Here is a 24,843-nt window from a genome sequence, read left to right on the forward strand (position 1 = left end):
TCTTTGAATTCATGGTGGAATTATAACTTTGTTTTTGAAGGCAGCTGTATTCTTTTTTCCTTTTGTAAAATTAATATTTTCTTATCGTAAAAAAGAAAAAGAGGACGCAAAGAAAAAAATAAAGATTATTTTTAAGCCTAGCAAACGAGATGACTACTTAAAATTATCACAACATATCCTTCCAGGCTTTATTTAGTGTAATTGTGACATGCATGCTGTACCATAACCTGCTTTTATCATGCTACTATTTCAGCAAGTATAGATGTTTATGTATCATTCCTTTTAATGGTATCATAATCTTTTCTGTGGTTGACTATCATTTTGCTAAATAACTACCGATAAACATTTTGGTGCCAATCTACTTGAGGGGTTCTCAAAGTATTGCCTCTTTAGATCTACATATTTTCTTTTACTCTGGTGATATCCCAAGGACTGAGCTAGGGGAGAGGCAATAGACCAGGCCAGAGTGCCATCTTGTCAGAAAATAAAAACATTTGCAAGGCCATGTATTTCAAAACACTCTTCCCCCCTTTATTTTGTTTTTCAAATTACAAAAGTAATATATGTTTGTAACAAGTAAAACAATACAAAGATATATAAATTAAACAACTACTTACATTTCCATTCCCCACCAGGGAAACCAATGTTAATGCCTTGTTTTATATCCCTCCACACTTTTCTCTTGGTTCATGTAAACACACACATGCATAAATACACATATACGTGTTTTAATTAAAAAAATAGATTCATATACATTATTCTGAAATTTTCTCTTTTCACTTAACAATATACCACAAATATCTCCACAAATTAGTAGAGTTCTGCTTCCCCCTCAAATTTCTTAATCACATATTTGACATATCATACTTGGTTCAGTTATTTACATAATTTTCCTTTGGGGCTTTCATTTTCCTTCTCTGACTATCCCATTATCCACCTGCATCACCCACCTTCCCCGAACCCAATGTATACTCTTCTATACTTTTCTCCATGCATATAAAATCTTACACAAACATATATGATACATGTTTATTACTCATAAGCACCTAGAAGCATTTTGTAACTGATTTACAAAAACAGAGTCATTTTACACACTTCTACCTTGCTTTTTTCTCTCAAGAAAACTGGAATTCCATTCAAGTCCACTAGCATAGTTTTAACTTGTCCACCTTAATGGCTATATAAACATCCTATGGAATGGATATAATAGTTCCTTCCCTCTTCCAATTTCCCTGCGATGGGCATTTATTTTGATCCTAGTGTTTTTTGCCACTAGGAACAATTCACAATAAATGTACATGTCCCTTATGTATTGGGGTTTTACTTCTAAGAGAAGATTCCCCAAATTGGCATAAGTATTTTAAGTTATAATAGATGTCAGATTGCTTTTCAAAAGAGCTGTAACAATTTATGTTTCTACCAGCAGTGTCTTAAGAACACCCTTTGTCCTGACAGCAAAAAGCATTCCTGCTCTTTTTTTGTCAGGTTGATTGCATACTGTTATCTCATTATAACTTTAATCTGCATTCTCCAACAACTACTGAGGCTAACCATTTTTTTGATAAGCCCATCAGCCACTTGGATTTGCTCTCCTCTCAACTGTCTATTCATTCTTTGCCATGCTTTGCTATTGGGTTATTTTTTTCCTGTCAATACGAAGACCACTCTTTCTCTGACTGGCTCTGCAAATATTTTCCCCAAAATCGTTGTTTATTGACTGTTGATGGCATCTTTTGCCATGCGAAAGATTGCACTTTTTATGTAGTCAAATATTTATTTTTTAACAGCTTTTGAGTGTCCTGGGTTGGTAAAGTTAATCTCCCCCAATTCCTAGGTTGTACATGTAGTCTCCTTTCATTTTCTTTCAAGAATTTTATTGTTATTTTAAAATTTTAAATCTTAAGTCCGCCTCCAATTTTTTCTTTTTTGTATGGTTTGTGCTGTTGGTTCAACTTTACTTTCTTCCTGATTAAAAAGCCAGTTGTACTAGAAAAGGTGGAGAAAATGTGCTGGTTTAATATGTTAAAGCTTTTTAAAAAAATAGTTGGCCATATTATTATTATTATTATTGTTTTTTGTATTGTTAGATACCAAAAGACAATGGTGATACTTAAGAGTGAAAAAGTTTGGTGAATGGCATTCTACATATGTGCTTGAAATTCATAATTTTTAAGTTCACATTTATAATTCTAAAATATAAATAGTGCTTATTATGTGGATCACTGTGGGACATACCATAATATACCTCTAATTTTCTTCACATATATTTTGTATTGTTATCATTTAAACTTTCATAAGCCAGAATGAATAGGTTTATGTTTTATAAAATATTTTCTATAATCTTTAGTATAAAATTTTCTGTCACAATTGGAGCATGACTTGCCTTATGATAAAACACTTGGTCATTAGATGAATGAGATTTCTCCTAAGGATGAATTCCTCCACATATAATGAAATAGGATATCTTGCTCAAGGCTTTCCTACAATTTTTAGGTTTTCATTCCTATAAGCATTCTTCCTAGCATGAACTTTCTGATGTCTGCTGAGGTTTGGCTTCTGGTAGAAAGCTTTGCCACATTCGTTGCATCCATAGGGTTTTTCTCCGGTGTGAGTTCTCCAATGTTTATTGAGGCATGACTTTTGACTGAAGGATTTTCCACATTCTCTGCAACGATAGGGTCTTTCTCCTGTGTGTATTTTTCGATGTACATTGAGGTATGACTTCTCACCAAATGACTTCCCACATTCATTGCACACAAAGGGTCTCTCTCCTGTATGTGTCCTCTGATGTTCTCTGCGGTGTGACTTCTGGGTAAAGGCTTTCCCACAAAAAAAACACTCAAAGGGTCTTATCCCAGTGTGTATTCTCTGGTGTTTAATGAGGGTTGACTTATGTGAAAAGGCTTTTCCACAGTCAGTGCATCCATATGGCTTCTCCCCAGTGTGACTTCTTTGATGCCTAATGAATTCAGACTTGTAGCAGAAGGCTTTCCCACACTCAGTACATACATGGGGTTTCTCTGTAGGTGGAACCCTCTTCCGTTTGTACACAAGAGAATTGGTTACTGCTGGTTTATACATAAGTGCTGGGTTATGGCTGAAAGCTTTCTCACAGTGACTGCATTCCCAGAATTTTTCTCCATTAGATCTTCTATCATGTTTTGTATGTTGTAATAATTTCCCATATCCATAGCACTCATCTTGCTTTTTTGAATAGTTTCTCTTAAAACCATTCAAGTCTGAATTATGGTTCACACTCTTTCCACAAGAGTCCCCGTTATTACGGTTTTGAACTGAAGGAAAAAGATCAGTGCTCAGATGTGGTATTTTCCCAAACTTATTACATTCATGGCTTCTTTCCTTGGGCAACGTTTTCTTGCTGATGAATGTACCTTGCCTCAAAAGCATGTCTTGCCGTCTTTTCTTCTGGACGTTACCTTGCCAAATATTTTCTGGAGAAGGTACAGCAAACCTTTCCTTATGAATCTGTTATTATGACCTGGAATAAAACTATTTGAGAAATGCCCTAAAAATTTTAAGGGTGCACAGTATATGAATAGAGAGCATGAATCATAACTAAAGGCACCAATGCAGGGAAAAGTATTATACGAGTACAGAAGATTCAGAAACTGGCACAAATGTAATGGAACATGTCATAGATGATAGAGAGAAATAATTTTGAAGATGAGAAGATATTATAGAGCAGTGGTTGGCAAACATGTTCTTAAAGGACCAGTAACTAGTTTAGGCTTTGTGGGCCATATGGTCTCGGTCACAATTACTTAACTCTCCCATTGTATGGTGAGAACACAGCCAGTATGTAAATGTAAGGAGGGTGCAGCTGTGTTCCAATAAAACTTTATGCACAAAATTAGGTGGCTGACCTATAGGCCAAAGTTTGCCGATCCCTGTTACAGAGGAAAGGGGTTTAAATGTCATAAAGCACTTTGTTACCCAATGCATGGTTCTCAATGGTCAGCATCAGCCTCGTCTGGGAACTGATATGTAGGCAGATATGCAGAATCTTGGGCCCCACCCCCAAACCTACAGAATCAGAATCTGTATTTTAACAAGTTGCCCAGATGCTTCGTTATCATATTAAGAGTTTGACAAGCACTGTTATAGCAGTCAGAGAGCTTATGTTGAGCTAGTTAGTAATAATATAAATGGCAAGGGCTCTAAGATGAACTAGATAAAAGAAGGAATCAACGAAGCTAACTAGAATTTAAAGCAGGAGCTCTTAACTTGGTATATAGAAATCTGTTCAAACTACAGTTGAGCATTTCCTTTGATTATGAATGTGAACAACAAAACACAGTAATATTAGCTCCTGTAACTGTCCTAGTTTGTGAATAAGGTATTTTCATGTCACACTATAGTTGTCACAGATTTCTCAAAATATGTTTACAATCATCTCTACTTTGAGATCATGACAGTTATTTGACCTGATGGGAGATCTCATAATTTAATGTATAAATAAGGAAGTATATCTACTATTATCATTAATATCATTAACATCATTAATGTTTTGATATTGCATTTTCTAACTTTATTTTAGTAATTACTGTATTTTAGTAATTTGTATCTCATGTAATCTTATGGGTTTTATTTTTTTAATATGTAAAAAAGGGGTCTATTAGGCTTCACCAGAATGGTTAAGAGTTCCATGGCACAAAAATGATTAAGAACCCCTAACTTAAAGACATTCAGGCATGAGGTAATTTGGGTCCAATTTTAGGAGATGTCAGTGGAAAATGAAAAGTAGACAGGAAGATTTAAAGTCATTTCTCAAAGGAAAACCAACAAAACTAGCACATATGCATAGAACAATTAGGGTGACAGAGAGAGAAGCTTCAAAATGAGCTCATGGTAGCAAAACTCTGGAATGAGAAGTAAGGTGAAGTATATGTATGCATGCACTTGTGTGCATGTGAGGTGGAGGGGAGGTAGCAAGTAGAAAAGACGATGGCTTCAGTTCTTGCTCGACAAAAAACAGGGATAAGTGGACATAACTGTGGAGATGATCCAGACTGGTAAAATGGGGGGTAGGGGAGCCTAGGTGGTACAAGGTGGACAAAAGGTGGCAAAATGGCAAAGAGGCCGGTTGTGAGCATCATATGGTCTCAGAACGGATGACTTCTTTAGGGAGTTACACCATTGAGAAGAGAATCAAGTTTGGAAAACAGAAAATGCAGTAGTCCCTTGGAAGGAAAAGGCTGGGCTACAGCCAGGGAAATAGAGGATACAGCGAACTTAGAAAGGAAGGCTGACTGGATACTATTTTTTGGCAGTTACTATATAAAATTCTTGAAAGAGGGAAAAGAAAAGCAGTTGATAGCCAGGTTACAATGGTTTCAGGAAGGTTGACGAACAGTTTCATGAAGCAAAATACACCTCAGAGGGTGCCAGAGTGTGATGGTTAAGAATACTGGTTCTAGAGCCTGACCACCTGGGTTCAAATCCCCATTTGGTCCCTTACTTTGTTATATGTTCTTAGACAAGTTTCTTAACCTTTCTGTGATTGTTTGCTCATTTGTAAATGGGGGAATAAAGGCTGGTAATAAAGACCTCACAGGTATTGTAAGGGTTGAATGAGTTGATATATGTAAAGGACTGAGAACAGACCTGGCACAAAGTGAGCACACAGTGTTGGCCAGAAATTCTACCGCTATTGCTGCTACTACTACAGCCAGTGAAAGCTGGATGGTGGTAATCTCAAAGACACTATTCTGGGGAGAAGCATGAAATGACTTGAATGTGTTTGGGGTTTATATAATATTTAATTCAACCATGTGATTATAACACCAAGTACAAATGGCATAAAGAGATCCAGAAACAGATAGCACTGACTCTTCTTGCTAAACTCATGACTCTACTGGAGAAGCAGAAGTCCAGAGGCATTCTAAAGAGTAGGTTACCAACACTCAGGATACCAGGGGTTATTGTTGAGATATTTCACAGAGCTGATGGGAGAAGGGCAGTTATTCTGAAAATTAAATAGAAGTGGTTAAGACGGGCCAAACTCAGGCGTCTCCTTCACTACCCAACTGTCCCTGTTCATTTCCTGGAATTCACTGCTTCTTCCTCTGTGACTTAGGAAATTAAGGGACTCAGGGATAACTTAAGGGATTAAGGAAAGGATAGGAAGTGAGACTCTGAGTATGGCAGGCAGGTCTGGGGCATTTTACCCAAAAACTGTTAGAATAGAGAATAGGAAGGAATCAGCAAGAACAAGAGAATCACAGAAGCTTATTTGTAAGAATGCCTGAATGTGAAAGAGAAAGTGTACTGATGACCTCAAGAGAGAGACCAAGGATTCTGGAGAAAAGGAGAGGGAGCAAGCACACAGGGAGGTGGGATGCACGGAGGCTGAAGGGTCACCAAGAAGGCTGAAGCTCTCAGAGAAATGTCTCCAGCGGTTTTCAAAGCTCTAAGGCTTTTAAAAGCTGGACCCTGAACAAAATCCCAAAGGTGCCAGCCTCCCTTAGTACATCTTTTGCTGGATTTATCCTACTTACCCCGACAGTGGCAGCCCGAGCATGATGCCTCACAAATCCATGGTGCTTCTTCCTGCTCCAGCCTGAGGATCACATATGGTTTGGTGCCTTCATAACCTGTTCCAGGGAAATGATCCAGGCCTTGGACTGAGCTCCTTGGTCTTCTCAGGCAGCATTAAAGGCTACACAACAGACACTGTACTTGGGAGGAGACTGTACACACACTTTGTCCAGAACTCAAAAGGAACTAGTCATCCAGGACCACTGAAACTCAAGCCAAGCTCACTGAAGCATGCAGTGTAAGGGTTAGGAATACACACTGTGCAGCCAGACTGCTGGGGTTCAAATCCCGCTCTGGCTCTGCTATGTACTGCATGGCTGACACTCGGCAAGTTACTTCACCTTCTCTGCCTCAGTTCCCAAATGTGTAAAATAGTGGTACGAACAGTACCCACCTCGTAAGGCTCTTATGAGGATGACATGAGTTAATAGTTTAAAAGTGGCTAAAACAGTGTCTGAGACATAGAAAGTATTTGGTACTTCAGAGGTTCTAGGTACTTCAGTTACTTTGAGCACCTGAAAAAGGAAAGGTGGTCATTCAAGCCTAATCTAGATTGTGTGGCACAGCTGTTCTTACCCACTGAGACGAGGTTGCTGTAGGTCTCCAGCATCACATCCCGGTATAGGGCCCTCTGAGCAGGATTCAGCCTGTGCCACTCCTCTTGAGTGAAGCCCACTACCACATCCTTGAATGACACAGGTCTCTGCTGAAGATGAAAGGACATTGAGTCACGTGGGGAAAGTGTAGGCAGAGGTGGATGGTTCTGAATTTTTATAATGTTCATAGGTCAGAGCTTATTATGATCATTTATCTAGGATGCCTTTTATATTCCTGGCTTTGGACTATATATGATGGGATTGGAAGCCACTGTCATTTATATTTGGGTCAACACATATTGACTGAAGACTGTGTCGGACCCAGTCCTGGTTGCTGGGGACACAGTCATGGGTGGCACCTGACCTCAAGGAGCTCACAGCCTGGCAGGGAGAGCAATATGTAAGGCCCTCAGGGTGAAAGGGTAAGAGCTGTGACAGTAGGACATCCGGGCTACGGCATGTAGAGAAGTGAATGGTCCACTAAAGTTATCAGGGTCTAGTTAGGCTTCAGAGCCAAGGGATATGAATCTTCTCTGCAGAGATGGAAAAACTGCCTGCCTTGCAGAGGGAGCAGCATGAACAAAGGCACGGGGGCCAAACAGTGATCTTAAGGATGGCAAGTCACTCAGTTACAGGGGAGAGTACAGAGGCCTGTGACTGATGAAATGATGGACTTTAAGACAATGAGAAATCTATCAAGGGAGTGGGGTGTGTAGAAAGCACATTCTAGAAGGCAGGTGGTGAGTTTCTTACATTCCGTGTCAAGCTGTACAATGGTAACTCTAAGCAGACTGTGAAAAGTTAAGGAGGGACATTGTTCCCTAGAGTAATCACTAAACTCAGTGCAAAGAGGTGTACTGAAGTAAATAAAATTCTAAAAAATATTCAGTTAATCCGCACAAAAACACACACACAAGAGAAAAGAAACAAAGCAAAAGCAGATGGGACAAATAGAAAACTAAATGCTAAAAAGATATAGATCCAATCCTACCAATAATTAAACTATATTAAATTATAAGGTTATTTAATACCTGATTAAACACTCCAAGAAGGCAGAGATTGTTAGACTGGATAAAAAAGTAATACTGCCGGGCTTCCCTGGTGGCGCAGTGGTTGAGAGTCCGCCTGCCGATGCAGGGGACGCGGGTTTGTGCCCCGGTCCGGGGGGATCCCACATGCCGCGGAGCGGCTGGGCCCGTGAGCCATGGCCGCTGAGCCTGCGCGTCCGGAGCCTGTGCTCCGCAACGGGAGAGGCCACGGCAGTGAGAGGCCCGCGTACCGCAAAAAAAAAAAAAAGTAATACTGCCTACAAGAGATACAGAACTCACAGATAGTTTGAAAGTGAATGGATGGAAAGAGGAATGTGGTGGGTGACCTGAAGTAAGAAGAAAGGAAAGACTCTGTACTAACCTAGGTGGAAGATGATGCTCACAAGTAAGACGGAAACAGTGAGATAGAGAAGGACCAATGTAAAGAAGAGCAGAACCTGTACCTTAACTGGTTGTGGGGTGTGAAGAAGGCATAAGGGTAACACCCTTACCTTTGTGGTATCTCGAAGGCAACTGGGTGACACTGGTCACCAATCTCAATTGCAGCTGAGAAAAACTGCAAAAGCAAAGAGGACGTGGTGTGTTGGGGGACACAAAGGGGGAGACACTCAGCAGGCAGCAGGATGGACATGAGTCATGTCAGGAACGAGAACAGGAATGGAGCTAAAGCTGTGTAAACCATCAGCAGAGAAGTGGTAGCTAAAGTAGTCACACAGTGTGGTCTCTCTCAGCAAGGAGACAGGATAAGCAGAGTACTCAGGCCAGAGCCCCAAGGGACACTAAAACACAAGAGGCCAATGGCAGAGGGGTCCAGCTGGAGACCCAGAGGAGGAAGTTTGGAAAGGAGGCTCCACAGCCTGGCAAGCCTCAGATTACACTGTCCGGGCAGTCAGTCCTCTGGTTTAGGGCACAGAGAACAAATTCTCCAAAGAGCCCAGTGCCCCGGAACCAGATAGCTGCTGAAAGACCCACAGGTACTAACCTAAGAAGGCATCTGTGATATTGTGATATATTAAGAAATATAGGGCTTCCCTGGTGGCGCAGTAGTTAAGAATCCGCCTGCCAATGCAGGGGACACAGGTTTGAGCCCTGGTCCGGGAAGATCCCACATGCCGCGGAGCAACTAAGCCCGTGCACCACAACTACTGCGCCTGTGCTCTAGAGCCCATGAGCCACAACTACTGAGCCTACGTGGCGCAACTACTGAAGCCCCCCACGCTCTAGAGCCCATGCTCTGCAAGAGAAGCCACCACAGTGAGAAGCCTGTGCACCGCAATGAAGAGTAGCCCCTGCTTGCCGCAACTAGAGAAAAGCCCGTGTGCAGCAATGAAGACCCAACTCAGACAAAAATAATAAATAAATTTAAAAAAGAAATATATATATATATATTTGATCTTCTTGCCTGATTCCTGGCACAGAGCTTCTTAAATCTTTGTAACTTCCAGAGCGACAGAAGTAATAATAGGAGTGTCTTTTATTAGTAGTAACAAGCCCCTGTCAATCATCTCAGAGTTTATACTAATGATGTAACTCTTTGAGGATGGGGGCTGGTTGCCAGAGGAACCACCCAGGTACTAGATGGTTAGAACCTGTAGCCATACACCCCCCAATCTCTGGGGAGGGGAGAGGGATTTGAGATTGAGCTAATCACCAAAGGCCAATAATTTAATCAATTATGCCTAAATAATGGAATCTCCATAAAAACCCTGGAGAGCTTCCAGGTTCGTGAACACAGCCAGGAGGGTGTGCACCCCAAACTCCAAGGGGACAGAAGCTCCTGTGTTCAGGACCCTTCTGTACCTTGCCCTACATACCTCTTTATCTGGTTGTTCATTTGTATCCTCTATAATATCCTTTATAATAAACCCGTAATAGTAAGTAAAGTGTTTCCCGGAGTTCTGTGAGTTATAGCAAATTATCGAAACTGAGGAGGGGGTCATGGGAACCCCCAATTTATAGCTGGCTACTCACAAGTTCAGGTGACCACCTGGGATATCAAATAGGCATCTGAAGTGGGAGGCAGTCTTGTAAGACTGACCCCCTAACTTGTAGGGTCTGCATAGATTTGAAGAATTGTTTGGTGTGGGAAAAAAACTTCTACTTCTGTGAGTAAACAGTTTTTTCTTTAGTACCTAAGATATTATCTTCAAGTGACTGTATAGTAGAGAATTTAACCTTGCCCAAGGGGAGGTCTGACCTTTGCCCTCAGTTCCTAGAAGTTAATCTCTAAGCCCCTGTAACATCCTCCTAGTTAAGAGTGTCTCTGGGGGCCTTGGGCCACACCAGATAGTCTAACAACATGATTTCTGGGGGAAGCTCTGGCTCACAGATGTCAATCAGCTCAACCTCCAGAGGGGCTGGAAACTGAAGTCAGCAGTCAGTCATGTCTACTTTACCAACCCCCAAAGAAAACTCTGGACACCAAGGCTTAGGTGAGCTTCCCTGGTTGGCAATAGTCTGTATTGTCACACATGGTTGCTGAGAGAATTTTGCACTGTCCACACTCACTGGGAGAGGACACATGGAAGTCCTGTGTGTGGAACTCTCCTGGACTCTGCCCCAAGTGTCTCTTTTCTCGGCTGATTTTAATCTGTATACGTCTGCTGTAATGAACCCTAACTGTGAATATAACATTCTGTGAGTTTTCCTAGGGAATTATCAAACCTGAGGGTGGTCTTGGGAACCTCCAAACTTAACAGTTGCTGTCAGAAGTGAGGGTGGTTTTGTGGACTGCCGTCCACTGCTTTACAGTCACTGACAGACGCAAGAGGCAATGGAGCAGATCAGTTAAAAGCATGACTTTTAACTGGGGCAGGACTGCTCGAGTTCAAATACAGGCTCAGCCACTAAATGAGCGACCCTGGGAAAGCTCTTTAACCTCTCTGTGCCTCAGTTTTCTCATCTGTTAAATGGAGATAATGATAGTGTGTGTCTCTTAGTTATTATATTATGAGGTTTAAATGAGTTAACATGTGTAAAGCCTTTATAAACTGTGCTTGGCATATGATAGCACGATATAAAAGTACCTATTTTAAGTAGAAAAAGATTGTAAATCATTATTTAAAAATCTGTTAAGAAAGGGAAAACAATTCTAAAGGATAGAAAAAAAGGTGTGGGGGGCACCCAGGACCTGTGCCTGGGGGTCAGTGGGGTGGAGAGCCCTAGTGCGCTGCACAGTGCCAGTGGCACTGGCCCACTACCTCTGGGAGTAGCCGGAGGGAAGAAGCATTGATAGGGCCCCACAGAGGTGAAAGGGCTGAGAGCAGCCACTCTCCACTCTCAGAAGGCTGTAGGTTTCCTTGAAGAATGCTGGGTCCTACGGTGGTGAGACAGGAAGGGGGCAGGGCACAACCTTTAAAAGAATGACAGCCATTGAGGACACAACATAAACTGGCTAGAACCACCTAGGTCCAAGATGGTGGATGACTGACTTCTACTAGACCTTGAGCCTCAGTATACCTCAGTGTATGCTTATTGTAATACATCAGCAAGCTAAATGACACACCCATAGGTGCCATAACAGTTCCAAGGTGGACCATAAAAGGCCAAAAAGTGGGTGGTGGCCCAATTCCTGGTAATCTCTGCCCCTTCCCTAAAATAGTTGGAAAAATCCTCCCACTTACTAGCCTATGAGATTACCCCCCCCCCATAAAAACAGACAGCCCCCGTACATACCCTGGCGCTTCTCGCCTTCTGAGATGGCCTACACTCTGTCTGCGGAGTGTGTTTCTCCCATGGCCTCTCACCTTCTGAGACGGCCCGCACTCTGTGGAGTGTGTATCTCCCTGAATAAACCTCCTTTCACTTTACTGTGGCTTGCTCTTGAATTCTTTCCTGCGCGAAGCCAAGAACCCACACTTGGCGGCCGTCCCAGGGACTCACCTGAGACCTAGGATGTGACCACCCTCTCGCACCCCACTCTTTTTCCTGCAACAGTAGCACTTGAGTAGTGGCCCAGGCAGATGGATCTGCAGGCAGGACCAAAACCAGGGTGGAGGCCATGGAAGCTGGCATGTGAGACCCTAAGACCTACACAAAGGAGGTACCAACTAGACTCCCTCTCTGATGCCAGAACAACATACTGTGGTAGTGCGTGAGCAGCAGTCAGGCTTCATCACAGAGCACAGGACCTGGCTCAGTGACAGGTTCTGGGCACTATTTCCCAAAAAGAGCTAACTGGAATGGAATGGGATGGGATGGGGTGGAGTGGGATAGGATAGGATGAAACAGAATGGGAGGGAATAGAACAGAGCAAAGCAGAAAAGACATAATCCTGCACCTAAAAGGCCATGCCATTTTCACCAAACACAGGGATGAAGAGGAGAGAGATGGAAGAAACACTGAGGCTGTAAAATCAGCAAGACTTGGTGACTGAGTGTGAGAGGTGGAAGGTGGGGAGAAGTCAAGGGAAAATCGCAGGGTCTTGGCTTGCCTGGTGGGATGGTACCATCTCCTGAGATGAGAAACAGGGAAGAGGGGACAGAAATCAAGAGTTCAACTTTGTACACATTAAATCTGAAGTGCTCTGGGGCAGCCAGGTGCAGATGTTGGGCAAAGGGGTCTGAAGCTCTCAGAGGAGGCCTCAGCTTAGGTATGGATGTGGGAGTCACTTACAGACGCACCAGCATCAACCTAAGCGTGGATGAAACCACCCCCAGAGGCCCCAGAGAAGGTTCAAACCGACAGGAACATCAATGTCTAAGACACTTCTTAAAAAAGAAGTGCCCAGAAAAGCTAGTTTTCTCTTGGAAATAACAATACACTTCTTCCTTATGGCCAGTGAAAGTCATGGGCTGTGTTTGCCTTTTTGCTGGGCTACCAGGAAGTCCACAGTTGACTCTCACTGGACTCTCCTCTTGTACATCTATATTCCAACAAAGAATGTTCCTTGCATCATTGCTTAAAATATCAAATTTGGAAACTACTGGAATGTCCATAATATGGGGGATGGGTTAAGTATTCCATGCATATGATGGAGCATTATGTACGTTATTTTTTAAAAAAAGGCATGGTTCTTAGTATTAATATGGTATAATCTCTAGGATATTTTAATTGGGAAAAAAGGGTAGAGTAGTAGTATGTATAATAAGTATCTGGCCATTGTGTCTATGTGTATAGAGAGGCTGTGGTATTCCACCCAAATCTCCCTGCAGTACCGGGGTACTTCTCCCAGCTGCTAGGAGATGGCTGGCTGTTGCCGGCGTGAAACCTTTAGAGAATTTCCCTTGGCCAAAGGGAGCGACCCCACCCAAGGCTATGTCCCCTCCCTGGGGCAGCCTACAACCAATGACTGGTTGATTTCAGAATACAAAGGCCTCCTTGCCTCCATTCAGGACAACACTGAGGACCATCCCAGCTCCAGAGCATCTTATAAGATCAGCTGATGCCTCTGTTCAACAACTCCCTCTGCCCACCTTGCTTCCTTCACTGACTTACAGGTGTTCCAAGAGCCTCCCTAGTAAACCTTCTGTGTGCAAATTTCCATCCCCAAGTTTGTTTTCCTGAGAACCCAGCCTATGACAAAGCATATGTGGTTGAAATGCATATATTTTTTTCTAGAACAGTTTCCCCAAGAAGGGAAAGTAGGCTCATTTTGTTTGTTTTTTGGCCGCGCCGTGCGGCATGTGGGATCTTAGTTCCCCGACCAGGGATCGAACCCGCACCCCCTGCATTGGAAGCATGGAGTCTTAACCACTGGACCACCAAGGAAGTCCCGAAAGTAGACTCGTAAATGTCACACTTACCTGGTACTCGATCATTTTCTGTTGTTCTTGGAAAAAGATCTGCGGCCTGTGAAGATAGAGATGGGGGGGGTGGGGAGGAGGATGGAGAAAGAGAACAGAGCTGTGAGGGACGAGGCTTGTTTTAGAACTTGCAAATTCCCTGTAAATCTTGCACAAAAACCCATGCTTTAGATCACTGGGGTAGAAGAAAAAAATGTTGCCATTCAATTCAGAATGTGGATGCACAGAAGAGACTTACCAGGAAACGAAAGTTGCTACCAAGTAAGAACTGAAAGTTATTAAAAAACAAGATCCTTAAAACTTAAATAACTGGCTCCAAGTATATTCTGGAAAAGGGGCTTCTATATCTGTAATGAAAATATTACAAAAAAAACTCAAAGTAAAATAACTGTGTAACATTAATAAAACTAATGGTTACTTAAAGTATGGTACAAATAATTACTGAAAGGCTAAACCTTGTTATTCACCAGCAGTTTATTAAGTATTGTCATTAAAAAATAATTTTTTTTTCAGCCGCATTGTGCAGCTTGCCGGATCTTAGTTCTCTGACCAGGGATTGAACCTGGGCCACTGCAGTGAAAGCGCTGAGTCCTAACCACTGGACCCCAGGGAATTCCCTAAAAAATAATTTTTAACAGATGAGAACAAACATCCACCATATTAGGAAATATGGAACTAAATTTATACCAAACATTGATTAAGAATGTTTTAAGTTTTTCACTCACAGTAGTGAGAAACCTTATAAATAGGTCTGAATATACTTTGCCAATAATCTACAGCCTGGAATTGAAATTCTACATCCAGAAGCAACAAGAGCTCTCACACATGAGTGAGGGGATTGTAATTTGGTTCAACCATTTTGGAAAACCATTTGGCCATATCTACTAAAGCTGAACATTGTTCCATTCCTGGATATATACTAGAGAAATACTAGAGAAATACATGCATATTGTTCAACTAAGACTTGTATTTAATGTAAGAATGTTCATAGCAGCTTTGATCATAGTGAGTGAAAACTAGAAACTGCCCAGGAGAACTAGATAAATTGTGATGCACCCATACAATGAAATACTATTCAATAATAAAAAGGAATGAACTGCTGACATCCATGCAACAACATGGATAAATCTCACAGACATTATGCCAAATGAAAGATGTCAAACATAGGAGAGAATATACTGTATAATTCCATTTCTAGAAAGTTCCAGAAGGGGTAAAACGAATAATATGGAGACAGAGTCAGAATGGGGGAAGGGAACGAGTCACTGAGATGGGGCAGAAAGGAGCCTTCTAAGGTAGGTCAGCAAACTTTTCATTTAAAGGACCAGACAGTAAATATTTTAGGCTTTGGGGGGGTCATATGGAGTTTTCCACAAGTACTCAATTCTGCTGTTGTAGCACGAAAGCAGCCATAGACAATAATATGTAAATGAATGAGTGTGTCTGTATTCCAATAAAACTAATTACAAATGCAGATGGCAGGCCATATTTGGCTAGTGGGCTAGAGTTTGCCAACCCCAGCTCTAAGGTGATGGAAATGTTGATCTAAGTGGTGGTTAAATGAGTGTGTATATGTATTTTAAAAATTCATCAAGTTGTATATTTATGATTTGTACATTTTGCTCTATGTATTTTATATCTCAGTAAAAGAGAAAAGGAAAAGAAAGGCAAAAAGCAAAAGGCAAGGCTCAGACGAAATAAGTCTTACATCCACCAGAACTGATTCATGCCGTTGAGGGCAGGAAAACCATCCCACCATTGTGGGGCTACAAGAGTTTGTCTCCTGATTGGCATTCTTGAGTTGTGGCCCTGATGGCTGACAACTCCAACTTTGTCAACCCCAGAGCTGACTCCCCACAGATCCAGGCTTTGCCCACTGAGAAAAAGTCTAGGAGGACAACCTTTAAAACAAAGCAACTAGTATCTCTCCTTTGCAAAAAGAAGAGACTATAATTTTCCTACAGGACAGAGAAGAGCTTTCCCTGAGTATAGTGACATTCACACCATTTGACTATCCTGATGGTCTCTCCTGTAAAAACAGGTGTAGCAAATTACTGTCCTGAGGTTTCTTTACATAATCATAAATAATCCCTCCAACACTAATCAGTGACTGCCCTATTCTTACAGTTGGTCAATTCTGAGATCAAAGAAAATTAACCAGAGGAGACTGAGAAGAACTGGCCACGGCTGGAAGAACAGACTTTATTTAATTTTATACTTTTATGTGTCAAGTAAGCCTGAGAATTTAAAAATGATTTATTCCAAATGTCACATAAAAGGACTTCAGTGTCCCTAAATATTAAGCTTGCCCACATGGTGAGCTTAGCACTGAAGGTGAAATTCCTATAATATTATCATCCTCGAACTGAGATAATACTCGTCCTAATTGGACAAGTGGAGGTAAATTTTCTTGGTAAAATAGCCTAGGCATGCCAAATGTTAATAATACAGAGGGTTCATTGGGTCAAACTACCTCAGGATGAAGACTGAGGTCTCAAGGTCACCTAAGGTCCAGACCTACTAAATTATTCAAAAGCTAGGAAGAATTTTATACAATATCTTAATAATGTTGGTAAAAATTGTTGTTTCCTTTACTTATATATTCCAATAGTGTTGATGAGGAACTGTTCAAGTTGTTACTAAGAAAAAGTAAAGATTCTCTGAGAGGAGGAAATTCTAGAAGCCCTTCTGAACCTGTGAAAGAATGTGAATAAAATTATGAGTTTCTCCTTTTAAGGAAAGTGAACAGCTTCCAATTAGTTTAGTGATTGGTAGAAGACACCAGTTTTAAGGGAAATAATTGTTTCCAAATGAATACATTTTCCTTGCTTTGTTTTACAAAAGTTCTTTCTCATGAAGTACTGACATATCATCTTTTGAAAAAGAGAATAATTCTAAAGTGCAGGAAATATTCTCTATCATGATCTGGGTGGTGGGTACATGAGGGTACATATATGGAAAAATTCCTAACACTACAGTGCTAAGTGAGTTAATGTTTTACTTTTCTCTTAATGGACAAAAAATATTATTTATTTAATGGACAATAAATATCCATTAAATGCACTGAAATACTGTACAGGTCATAAAGCATAAGTCATAAAGCATGGTTAGTGTGAAAGTGGCATTTAACTATCGTATCAGCAGTGGAAGAGACTGAGCAATGAGCTTACTGTGTCTTAAAAAATGCTTTTTCTTTACTGAGGTATAATTTACACATAATAAATGAACCTATTCTAACTGTACAGTTCGATACGTTTTGACAAATTATTCACTCATGTAATCACCACACAATCAGGATATGGAACATTTCCATCACCCAGAAAGCTCCCTTATGTGTCTTTTGTTGAGGAACATCCCGTTCACAAGATATAACAAATTTGTCTCAATGGTATTAAGATGAACTATTTAGATTCCTGTCTCTTCTACAGAAGAAATAAAAAGTGATTTTCTTGAATGTCAAATACAGATACTTCTTTGCTTAAATAATATATTAATCAAGTTATACCTATAAGTCAAAAAAGCAGTTAAAAAGCAAGGTATGATCTACTTGTTTCAATTTCATTTATATGAAGTTCAGAAACAGGCAACCCTGACCTAAGTGATGGCTTTGGGCAGGCACTGCTTGGGAGAAGTGGGGAAGCCTTTGAGGAGCTGGAAATATTCTCTATCGTGATCTGGGTGGTGGGTACATGAGGGTGCATATATGGAAAATTTCATAAAGCTACACGCTATTCTCTATGTAAGTTACATCTCAAGTTTTAAAAAACATAAAAAACCACAATCCCGTTATTTAAGAAATATATATGTAGTAAAACTTCTGGTATGAAATACAATAAAATATTATTAGTGGCTCGATTTGGGTGGCAGATGTTTCTTACTCTAATCTGTAACTGTTAACACATATGCATTTCATTGTTTACATATTTCATTCATTTTCCCACTGCCTTTTTTCATTATGAGGGAAGTCACAGGAGGGTTTGAAAAGGGGACGGGGTTCTCTGAGAGAACTGAACTGTCCATTAGGAATTGAGCTGGCAGGAAAGGCCTGGGGCAGTTAATCCAGCTTTGGGCCACTACACTGCCTCCCTCACCTTCCTGGACTTGGCTACTCAGCCTCAGCCTGGTCTCCGTGACTATGCAGCTAAGAGTCCAGACAGGGCCAGAAAAAATAAGGGAGTGGGTTGGCCACACGCCATACTACAAGATGGCAGAATGCACTGGGCTGGACCAATGTCCCCTTCCCCTGAGAGAACATGACTGTCACATGAGAGAACATGGCCTTCCCTGCCTCCCCTTTCACTTCTGTCTGTCTCTCTGAATCTTGGGGCCAACCCTTCTCCCACCATGTAGCCATGGAGGGTCCCTGGAAGGAGAGACAACAGTTTGAGTCTTGCTAAACTTCTGGCTCAGGGATGATGCTATTTCCTGTTACGTAGGAACCTCTGCTCTGGCAAGAGGTCTGGACCCTAGGTGACTCCTTCAGAAGGGGATTTTTGTCCCAAATTCCCATCTCCTGGACCAGAGGGTCTTTTACCTGGTCTGCTAGGCTCTCACAGCTGTATTTCTCCACAGTAACTCATCCTCTGGGACTTCCCTGGGGTTCCAGTGGTTAAGACTCCATACTTCCAATTCAGGGGGCGAGGGTTTGATCCCTGGTCGGGGAACTAAGATCCCGCATGTCTGTGGCGTGGCAAATAATAAATAAATAAATAAATATTTTTAAAAAACAGTAACTCACCCTCAGCTGCAGTTGCTGACAGGGCCTTCTGTAGACGTGTCCAAGGTCCTGTGGGCCCCAAGGAGAGCCCTGCTGTCCAGCGAGGTGTTGGGACCCAAAGGTGTACAGGGCACTCAGGAAACCTGAAGATAAGCAGACCCCATGGTGAGAGTCATCGAACAGTCCCTCCCCAAATACTCTCTGAGGCCTAAGAGGAAGAAGCCTGCAGAACACTGGGCAGTAGACATATCTGAATGATGGCTGTGCTCCGGGTTTGGGGCAGGGGGAACTTCTGGAAAGACCTTGAGCCTGAGAGTTACTCAGACAGAAGTCTGAAGCCAGTGATTCCTTTAACTGACTGAAGGGATCTAGTCCAGACAATTCACTTCAGTGGGCCTCATTTTCCTCATCTGTGAAAACAGGAATGATAAACGATAATTTTAAAAGGCCCATCCTTAGGGGCTTTCCAAAAGTTACCTCCATTAACAAAACCCATGAGAGTTCCCTGGTGGCCTAGTGGTTAGGATTCTGGGCTTTCACAGCTGAGGGCCTGGATTCAATCCCTGGTCAGGGAACTGAGGAAAAAAACAAAACAAAACCCAGGAGTTTCTAGATTTTTTGATGATGGCCATTCTGACCGGTGTGAGATGATATCTCATTGTAGATTTGCATTTCTCTAATGATTCATGAAGTTGAGCATTCTTTCATGTGTTTGTTGGCAATCTGTATATCTTCTTTGGAGAAATGTCTATTTAGGTCTTCTGCCCATTTTTGGATTGGGTTGTTTGTTTTTTTGTTATTGAGCTGCATGAGCTGCTTGTAAATCTTGGAGATTAATCCTTTGTCAGTTGCTTCATTTGCAAATATTTTCTCCCATTCTGAGGGCTGTCTTTTGGTCTTGTTTATGGTTTCCTTTGCTGTGCAGAAGCTGTTAAGTTTCATTAGGTCCCATTTGTTTATTTTTGGTTTTATTTCCATTTTTCTAGGAGGTGGATCAAAAAGGACCTTGTTGTGGTTTATGTCATAGAGGGTTCTGCCTATGTTTTCCTCTAAGAGTTTGACACTGTCTGGCCTTACATTTAGGTCTTTAATCCATTTTGAGTTTATATTTGTGTATGGTGTTAGGGAGTGTTCTAATTTCATACTTTTACATGTATCTGTACAGTTTTCCCAGCACCACTTATTGAAGAGGCTGTCTTTGCTCCACTGTATATTCTTGCCTCCTTTATCAAAAAATCTAGAGACAATAAATGCTGGAGAGGGTGTGGAGAAAAGGGAACGCTCTTGCACTGTTGGTGGGAATGTAAATTGATACAGCCACTATGGAGAACAGTATGGAGGTTCCTTAAAAAACTACAAATAGAACTACCATATGACCCAGCAATCCCACTACTGGGCATATACCCTGAGAAAACCATAATTCAAAAAGAGACATGGACCACAATGTTCACTGCAGCACTATTTACAATAGCCAGGACACGGAAGCAACCTAAATGTCCATCAACAGATGACTGGATAAAGAAGATGTGGCACATATATACAATGGAATATTACTCAGCCATAAAAAGGAATGAAATTGAGTTATTTGGAGTGAGGTGGATGGACCTAGAATCTGTCATACAGAGTGAAGTAAGTCAGAAAGAGAGAAACAAATACCGTATGCTAACGCATATATACAGAATTTAAAAAAGCGGGACTGATGAACCTAGTGGCAGGGCAGGAATAAAGACACAGACGTAGAGAACAGACTTGAGGGCACGGAGGGGGAAGGGGAAGCTGGGATGAAGTAAGAGAGTAGCATTGATATATATACACAATCAAATGTAAGATAGCTAGCTAGTGGGAAGCTGCTGCATAGAACAGGGAGTGCTCAGTGCTTTGTGACCACTTAGAGGGGTGGGATAGGGAGGGTGGGAGGGAGGCTTGAGAGGGAGGGGATATGGGGATATATGTATACATATACCTGATTCACTTTGTTGTACAGCAGAAACTAACAACATTGTAAAGCATTTATACTCCAATAAAGATGTGAAAAAAAATTTTAAAAATAATAATAGTGTTTCAATGTTAACTTTCCTGCTTTTGATAATTATATTGTGGTCACATAAGAAAATGTTCTTGTACTCAGGAAGTTCACATTAGGGGTAAAAAGGGCTATCATGTCTACAACTTACTGTCAAATGGAGGCAGGCAACCACATGGAGGCTTTTTTTTTTTTTTTTTTGGCCATGCCCCGCTGCTTGCAGTATCTTAGTTTCCTGACCAGGGATCAAACCGAGGCCACGGCAGTGAAAGTGCCGAGTCCTATCCACTGGACCACTAGGGAATTCCCTGCAGGCTCTTTTTCAAGCTGCCTTATTCAGTCTCTGCAGCCAATGGTCAGTCTCCAAAGGCTAAGAGATTTTGACCAGGGGGCTCTGAGGTCCCCCTCCAAATTACCTACATAGAAGAATCAGCCTTCACCTGTTAACTTCATTAACAGGATCCTGACTCCAAATTCACCCCAAACTACAGTGTTCACTTAAATGTTTATGTTTTTGGATTCCAGAGGGTATAACAGAAAACAGGCAATCTCAAATGGCCAAGCCAGGGCTATAGAACAGAATTTTGTCCTGGTGTGTGTCTGGTTTCAGAATTTCAGACAAAACTTCCACATTGTATGAATGTTTTGGCTTCAGGTTATTTCTATGATTCCATTTAAGTCAAGTTCAAAAACAGGCAAAATTAATCCACTGAATTAGACCCAGGGGCGGCAGTGGGTACTGACTGATAAGGAAGGCTTCGGCATGCTAGAAATGATGTATATTGTGATCTACGTTGTGTTTACACAGTTCTCTGCAATGTAAAAATTCACTGAGCTGTAGCCTTAACATAAGAACACTTGACTGTCTGTGTATCTGTGTCCAGATCTGGAAACGATCTGGAAAAAATGTTTCTTGCATAAATAAAATGAAACAATCTATATTCAAACTTAAAAAATTTTTTCACATAGAGCCACATACTGCCACCCTATCAGGTATAGATATTCCATTTAATTAGAGTTCAAGAACAGACAAAATTAATCTGTAATGTTAGAATTGGGAGAATGGTTCCCCATGGCAGGGTAGTAACCGGGAGGGGGTATCATGAGAATTTCAGGGTGCTAGAACGTTGTTTTCTGATCTGAACACCTAGGGGTGTTCTCTTTGTGACAATTAGTTGAGCTGTATGTATATTTTTCTATGCATTTTATATCTCAATAAAAGATTTATGTTAAAAACTTAAAAAAGAAAAAGTATTTGCTCCCAAACCTGGCATTGAGCACAGTGTAGGTGATGAAGGAAAAGAGCTACAAGAAAAAGAAAATGCCCTAACTCCTTACCCTTGCATATGTGTTCTGTATCTTTGATTCTGTGCAGGTAAAAATCAGAGACTGTCTTGTCTAAAAATGAAAGCTTGACATGTATGGCTTCTGAAAGATGTTACCTGCCTTACCTCTCAACTTCCTTTGCTCCTTAAGGTGATATACTCATTGTGTTTTGTCTAAAGACTACATAAGGATTGAACGTAATATTTATAAAAACAATTAAAATACTGTTTCAGCATTTCACCCTTTTATTAAGCTAATGGTCAAAATCTTATTTGCATTTCATTTGTAATTTTGTCTCAGTCCATCTTAATCACCATTAGTTTGACTTTAATTTCAGTGAAGAACAGTTTCTAAAAGTAGCTTTAACTTTTTTGCGGTTGTTATTGTGGTTTTACGTTTATTGAATTGATCTACCAGGATTTTATATGGCACAGATTCACGTAGGTCAAACATACCATGCCTAAAAAGCACAGAACGAAGCAAAAAAATTCTTAGAAACACAGTAACTTCTAGATCCAGTTTCTTTTCCTTCCATAATTCATCTTTTTTTCCCCAGCCTTATAGAGATATAATTGACATATAACACTGTGTAAGTTTAAGGTGTACAATGCCCTGATATGATACACGTATACATTGCAAAATGATTACCACACAGGGTTAGTTAACATCTCCATCACCTCACATAATCACCATTTTTTTTCTTTCTCTGTGTGTGTGTGTGTGTGTGTGTGTGTGTGTGTGGTGAGAACATTATTTTTAAGTTAAGCCTAGATAAAAGTATTTTCCGAATGCTCTCAAGGTTTGCTCTTTCAGCAAAATCGTTTACATCAGTTTAGATACTTACTCAGTAAACCCTTTGTTTTCTAACCACAGGCAAAGTTACATCCATCCTAGCTGCCATGGAGTCAGAATAGATTTCCAGAAACCAGGCTGACTCTTGGAATGCTGTCACAGATGGACATGTCATTACATTTTCCAGAAAGAACCTTAAAGGAAATATTAGGAGAAATATGCATTTTTAACAAGATGTTACTTAAGAGAATTCTAACACTTGATCCTTTCAAAGCACTTTCCTTCATGTGGGGAACAGTAAAAAAGGGAGACAAAGGTTTCTTTTTTTTTTTTTGGTTGCTCCCCGTGGCTTGCAGGATCTTAGTTCTCCGACCAGGGATTGAACCTGGGCCCTCAGTAGTGAAAGCACACAGTCCTAACCACTGGACCGCCAGGGAATTCCCAGAGAGGGAGGTTTCAAAAAGAGTTTTGAAGTGGGCTTTCGCCCTAACGAACTGAACGGAACTGGCTGCTCATCAGCTGGGGCATGTCACATAGGTGAAGTGTGTTCCCACTGTGCAGGGTTGCAGCCTCAAATCCTTGACTCTCCCATCCCCAACGTCTGCATTTTGCAAGCCTCAACACCAACCCCCATTAAGCCTCCTAATCACAGACACACGCGGTGTCTCCAATCTATTAACTCCCAGAGGTCCTTGTAGTCACAGATACCCCGGAATGCCAAATTTGACCATCAAAGACCACTTAGTCAGTGACTACAAAACTCACTGATCCATTCTGATTGCCGAACAGTGAAACAGTGAATTACACAGATCCCTGAGGGCGAACCCACACTGATCTCCAATGCTATCCCAAAGACTGGGGATCAATCGCTGACTCCCACTGTCCTACCTCCCCCCACAATTACTAACAGTCCCAATCACTGACACCTCCCCCCCATTGATCCCTCTATTCCCCATTCCCTGATATACAAAAGTCCAGTCACTGATGCCCTCAGATACCCCCATCGATGATCCAAAGGAAGTCTTCATCACTGATGGCCTAAAGATTTCTCCAAACACTGATCCTCACTGACCACCCTCAGAACTGAACCTCGAAGTTTCCACAGTCACCAGTTCCAGGTACCCAAACAGAACTTAGAACCTCCAGTCACTGACCCCTCAGGCTTCTAATCACTGAGCCTTAACGCCATTCAAATCAGTGCATTCGAAGAAACCCACTTGGCCTCAGACCCTTGAAGACCACCATAAATTGACCCCCACGCACTCTCTCAATCAAGAACCCGTTTATTGATTCCCACATACTCCCAATCCATCTTCTTCACAGACACTGACACTGACTCACACAAACCCGCCACCACAGACTCCCTCCCCCAAGAGGCTCGGACGCCCAATCACTTAACCCTTCAGTACCCTCAGTCTCTGAGCCTTACGGGTTCCCATGACTGACCCAGTTGGGCCACCGTAGCCGTCTGGTCGCCCTCCTACCCAGGTCCTGAATTTGGACTGTTTCTCACACTGACCTTTCCCATTTTCCCCGCATCCGCGCCCATAACCTGAAACTGCCGCACCACGCCGCCTCTCCGCGGTATGAGCATTTCCCATCCGGAGCGGCCGTGCGCAGACTCAGTCGCATCTTTGAGGCTGTCGGCCGCCACCTGGCAACCTTCCAGAGAACAGGATTCTGGGTTTCTGAATTTTAACGGCAGGTATGATGGCCGCGCCTGCTTGACAACCTCTTGCTGGGGGCGGCCATGTTTCAATCTGCGCCGTAAGGCGAATGACTAGGCCTTTGTTAGACGATTAGGCTATTTTAGGGCGGGGAGAAGCAAGTGTTCCGGGGTCGCTAAACACAGACGTCACTGCCGCTTTTAGCGTCTCAGAAACCCACACCTCCTGAGACCAATATAGAGGTTCTCTGACCTGGAAATTGAGCTTTGTCTCCAGCTGCGCAGGCAGTGAGGTAAGATGGCCGCGTCCGTTTACACCGCTTTTTACGTGTAATGGGCGCGGCCATTTCTCAGGAGGAACGTCTGTAAAGC

At 41.8% G+C, this 24,843-nt stretch overlaps 1 protein-coding gene across 2 annotated transcripts; it reads right to left on the bottom strand.

Annotated features, from left to right (window-relative positions):
* Positions 1–509: 509 nt before the first annotated feature.
* Positions 510–24,404, bottom strand: ZNF793 (zinc finger protein 793). 2 transcript variants are annotated; one of them, XM_082608014.1, is made up of 7 exons: positions 24,325–24,404; positions 22,858–22,999; positions 18,686–18,807; positions 13,948–13,993; positions 7,135–7,261; positions 6,519–6,614; positions 510–3,452 (listed from the first exon to the last, which is right to left on the bottom strand). In XM_082608014.1, exons 4-7 carry the CDS (start codon positions 13,960–13,962, stop codon positions 2,470–2,472), a joined length of 1,221 nt encoding a protein of 406 aa, XP_082464140.1. In that variant the 5' UTR covers positions 13,963–13,993; positions 18,686–18,807; positions 22,858–22,999; positions 24,325–24,404; the 3' UTR covers positions 510–2,469. The 2 variants fall into 2 exon arrangements, with proteins under 2 accessions (XP_082464140.1, XP_082464139.1); XM_082608013.1 differs by having other exon boundaries at positions 7,135–7,264.
* Between the last annotated feature and the right edge of the window lie 439 nt (positions 24,405–24,843).

This window comes from Mesoplodon mirus (assembly GCF_964341445.2).
Source record: "Mesoplodon mirus genome assembly, chromosome: 19".
In the NCBI taxonomy this organism is placed as follows: Eukaryota; Metazoa; Chordata; class Mammalia; order Artiodactyla; family Ziphiidae; genus Mesoplodon; species Mesoplodon mirus.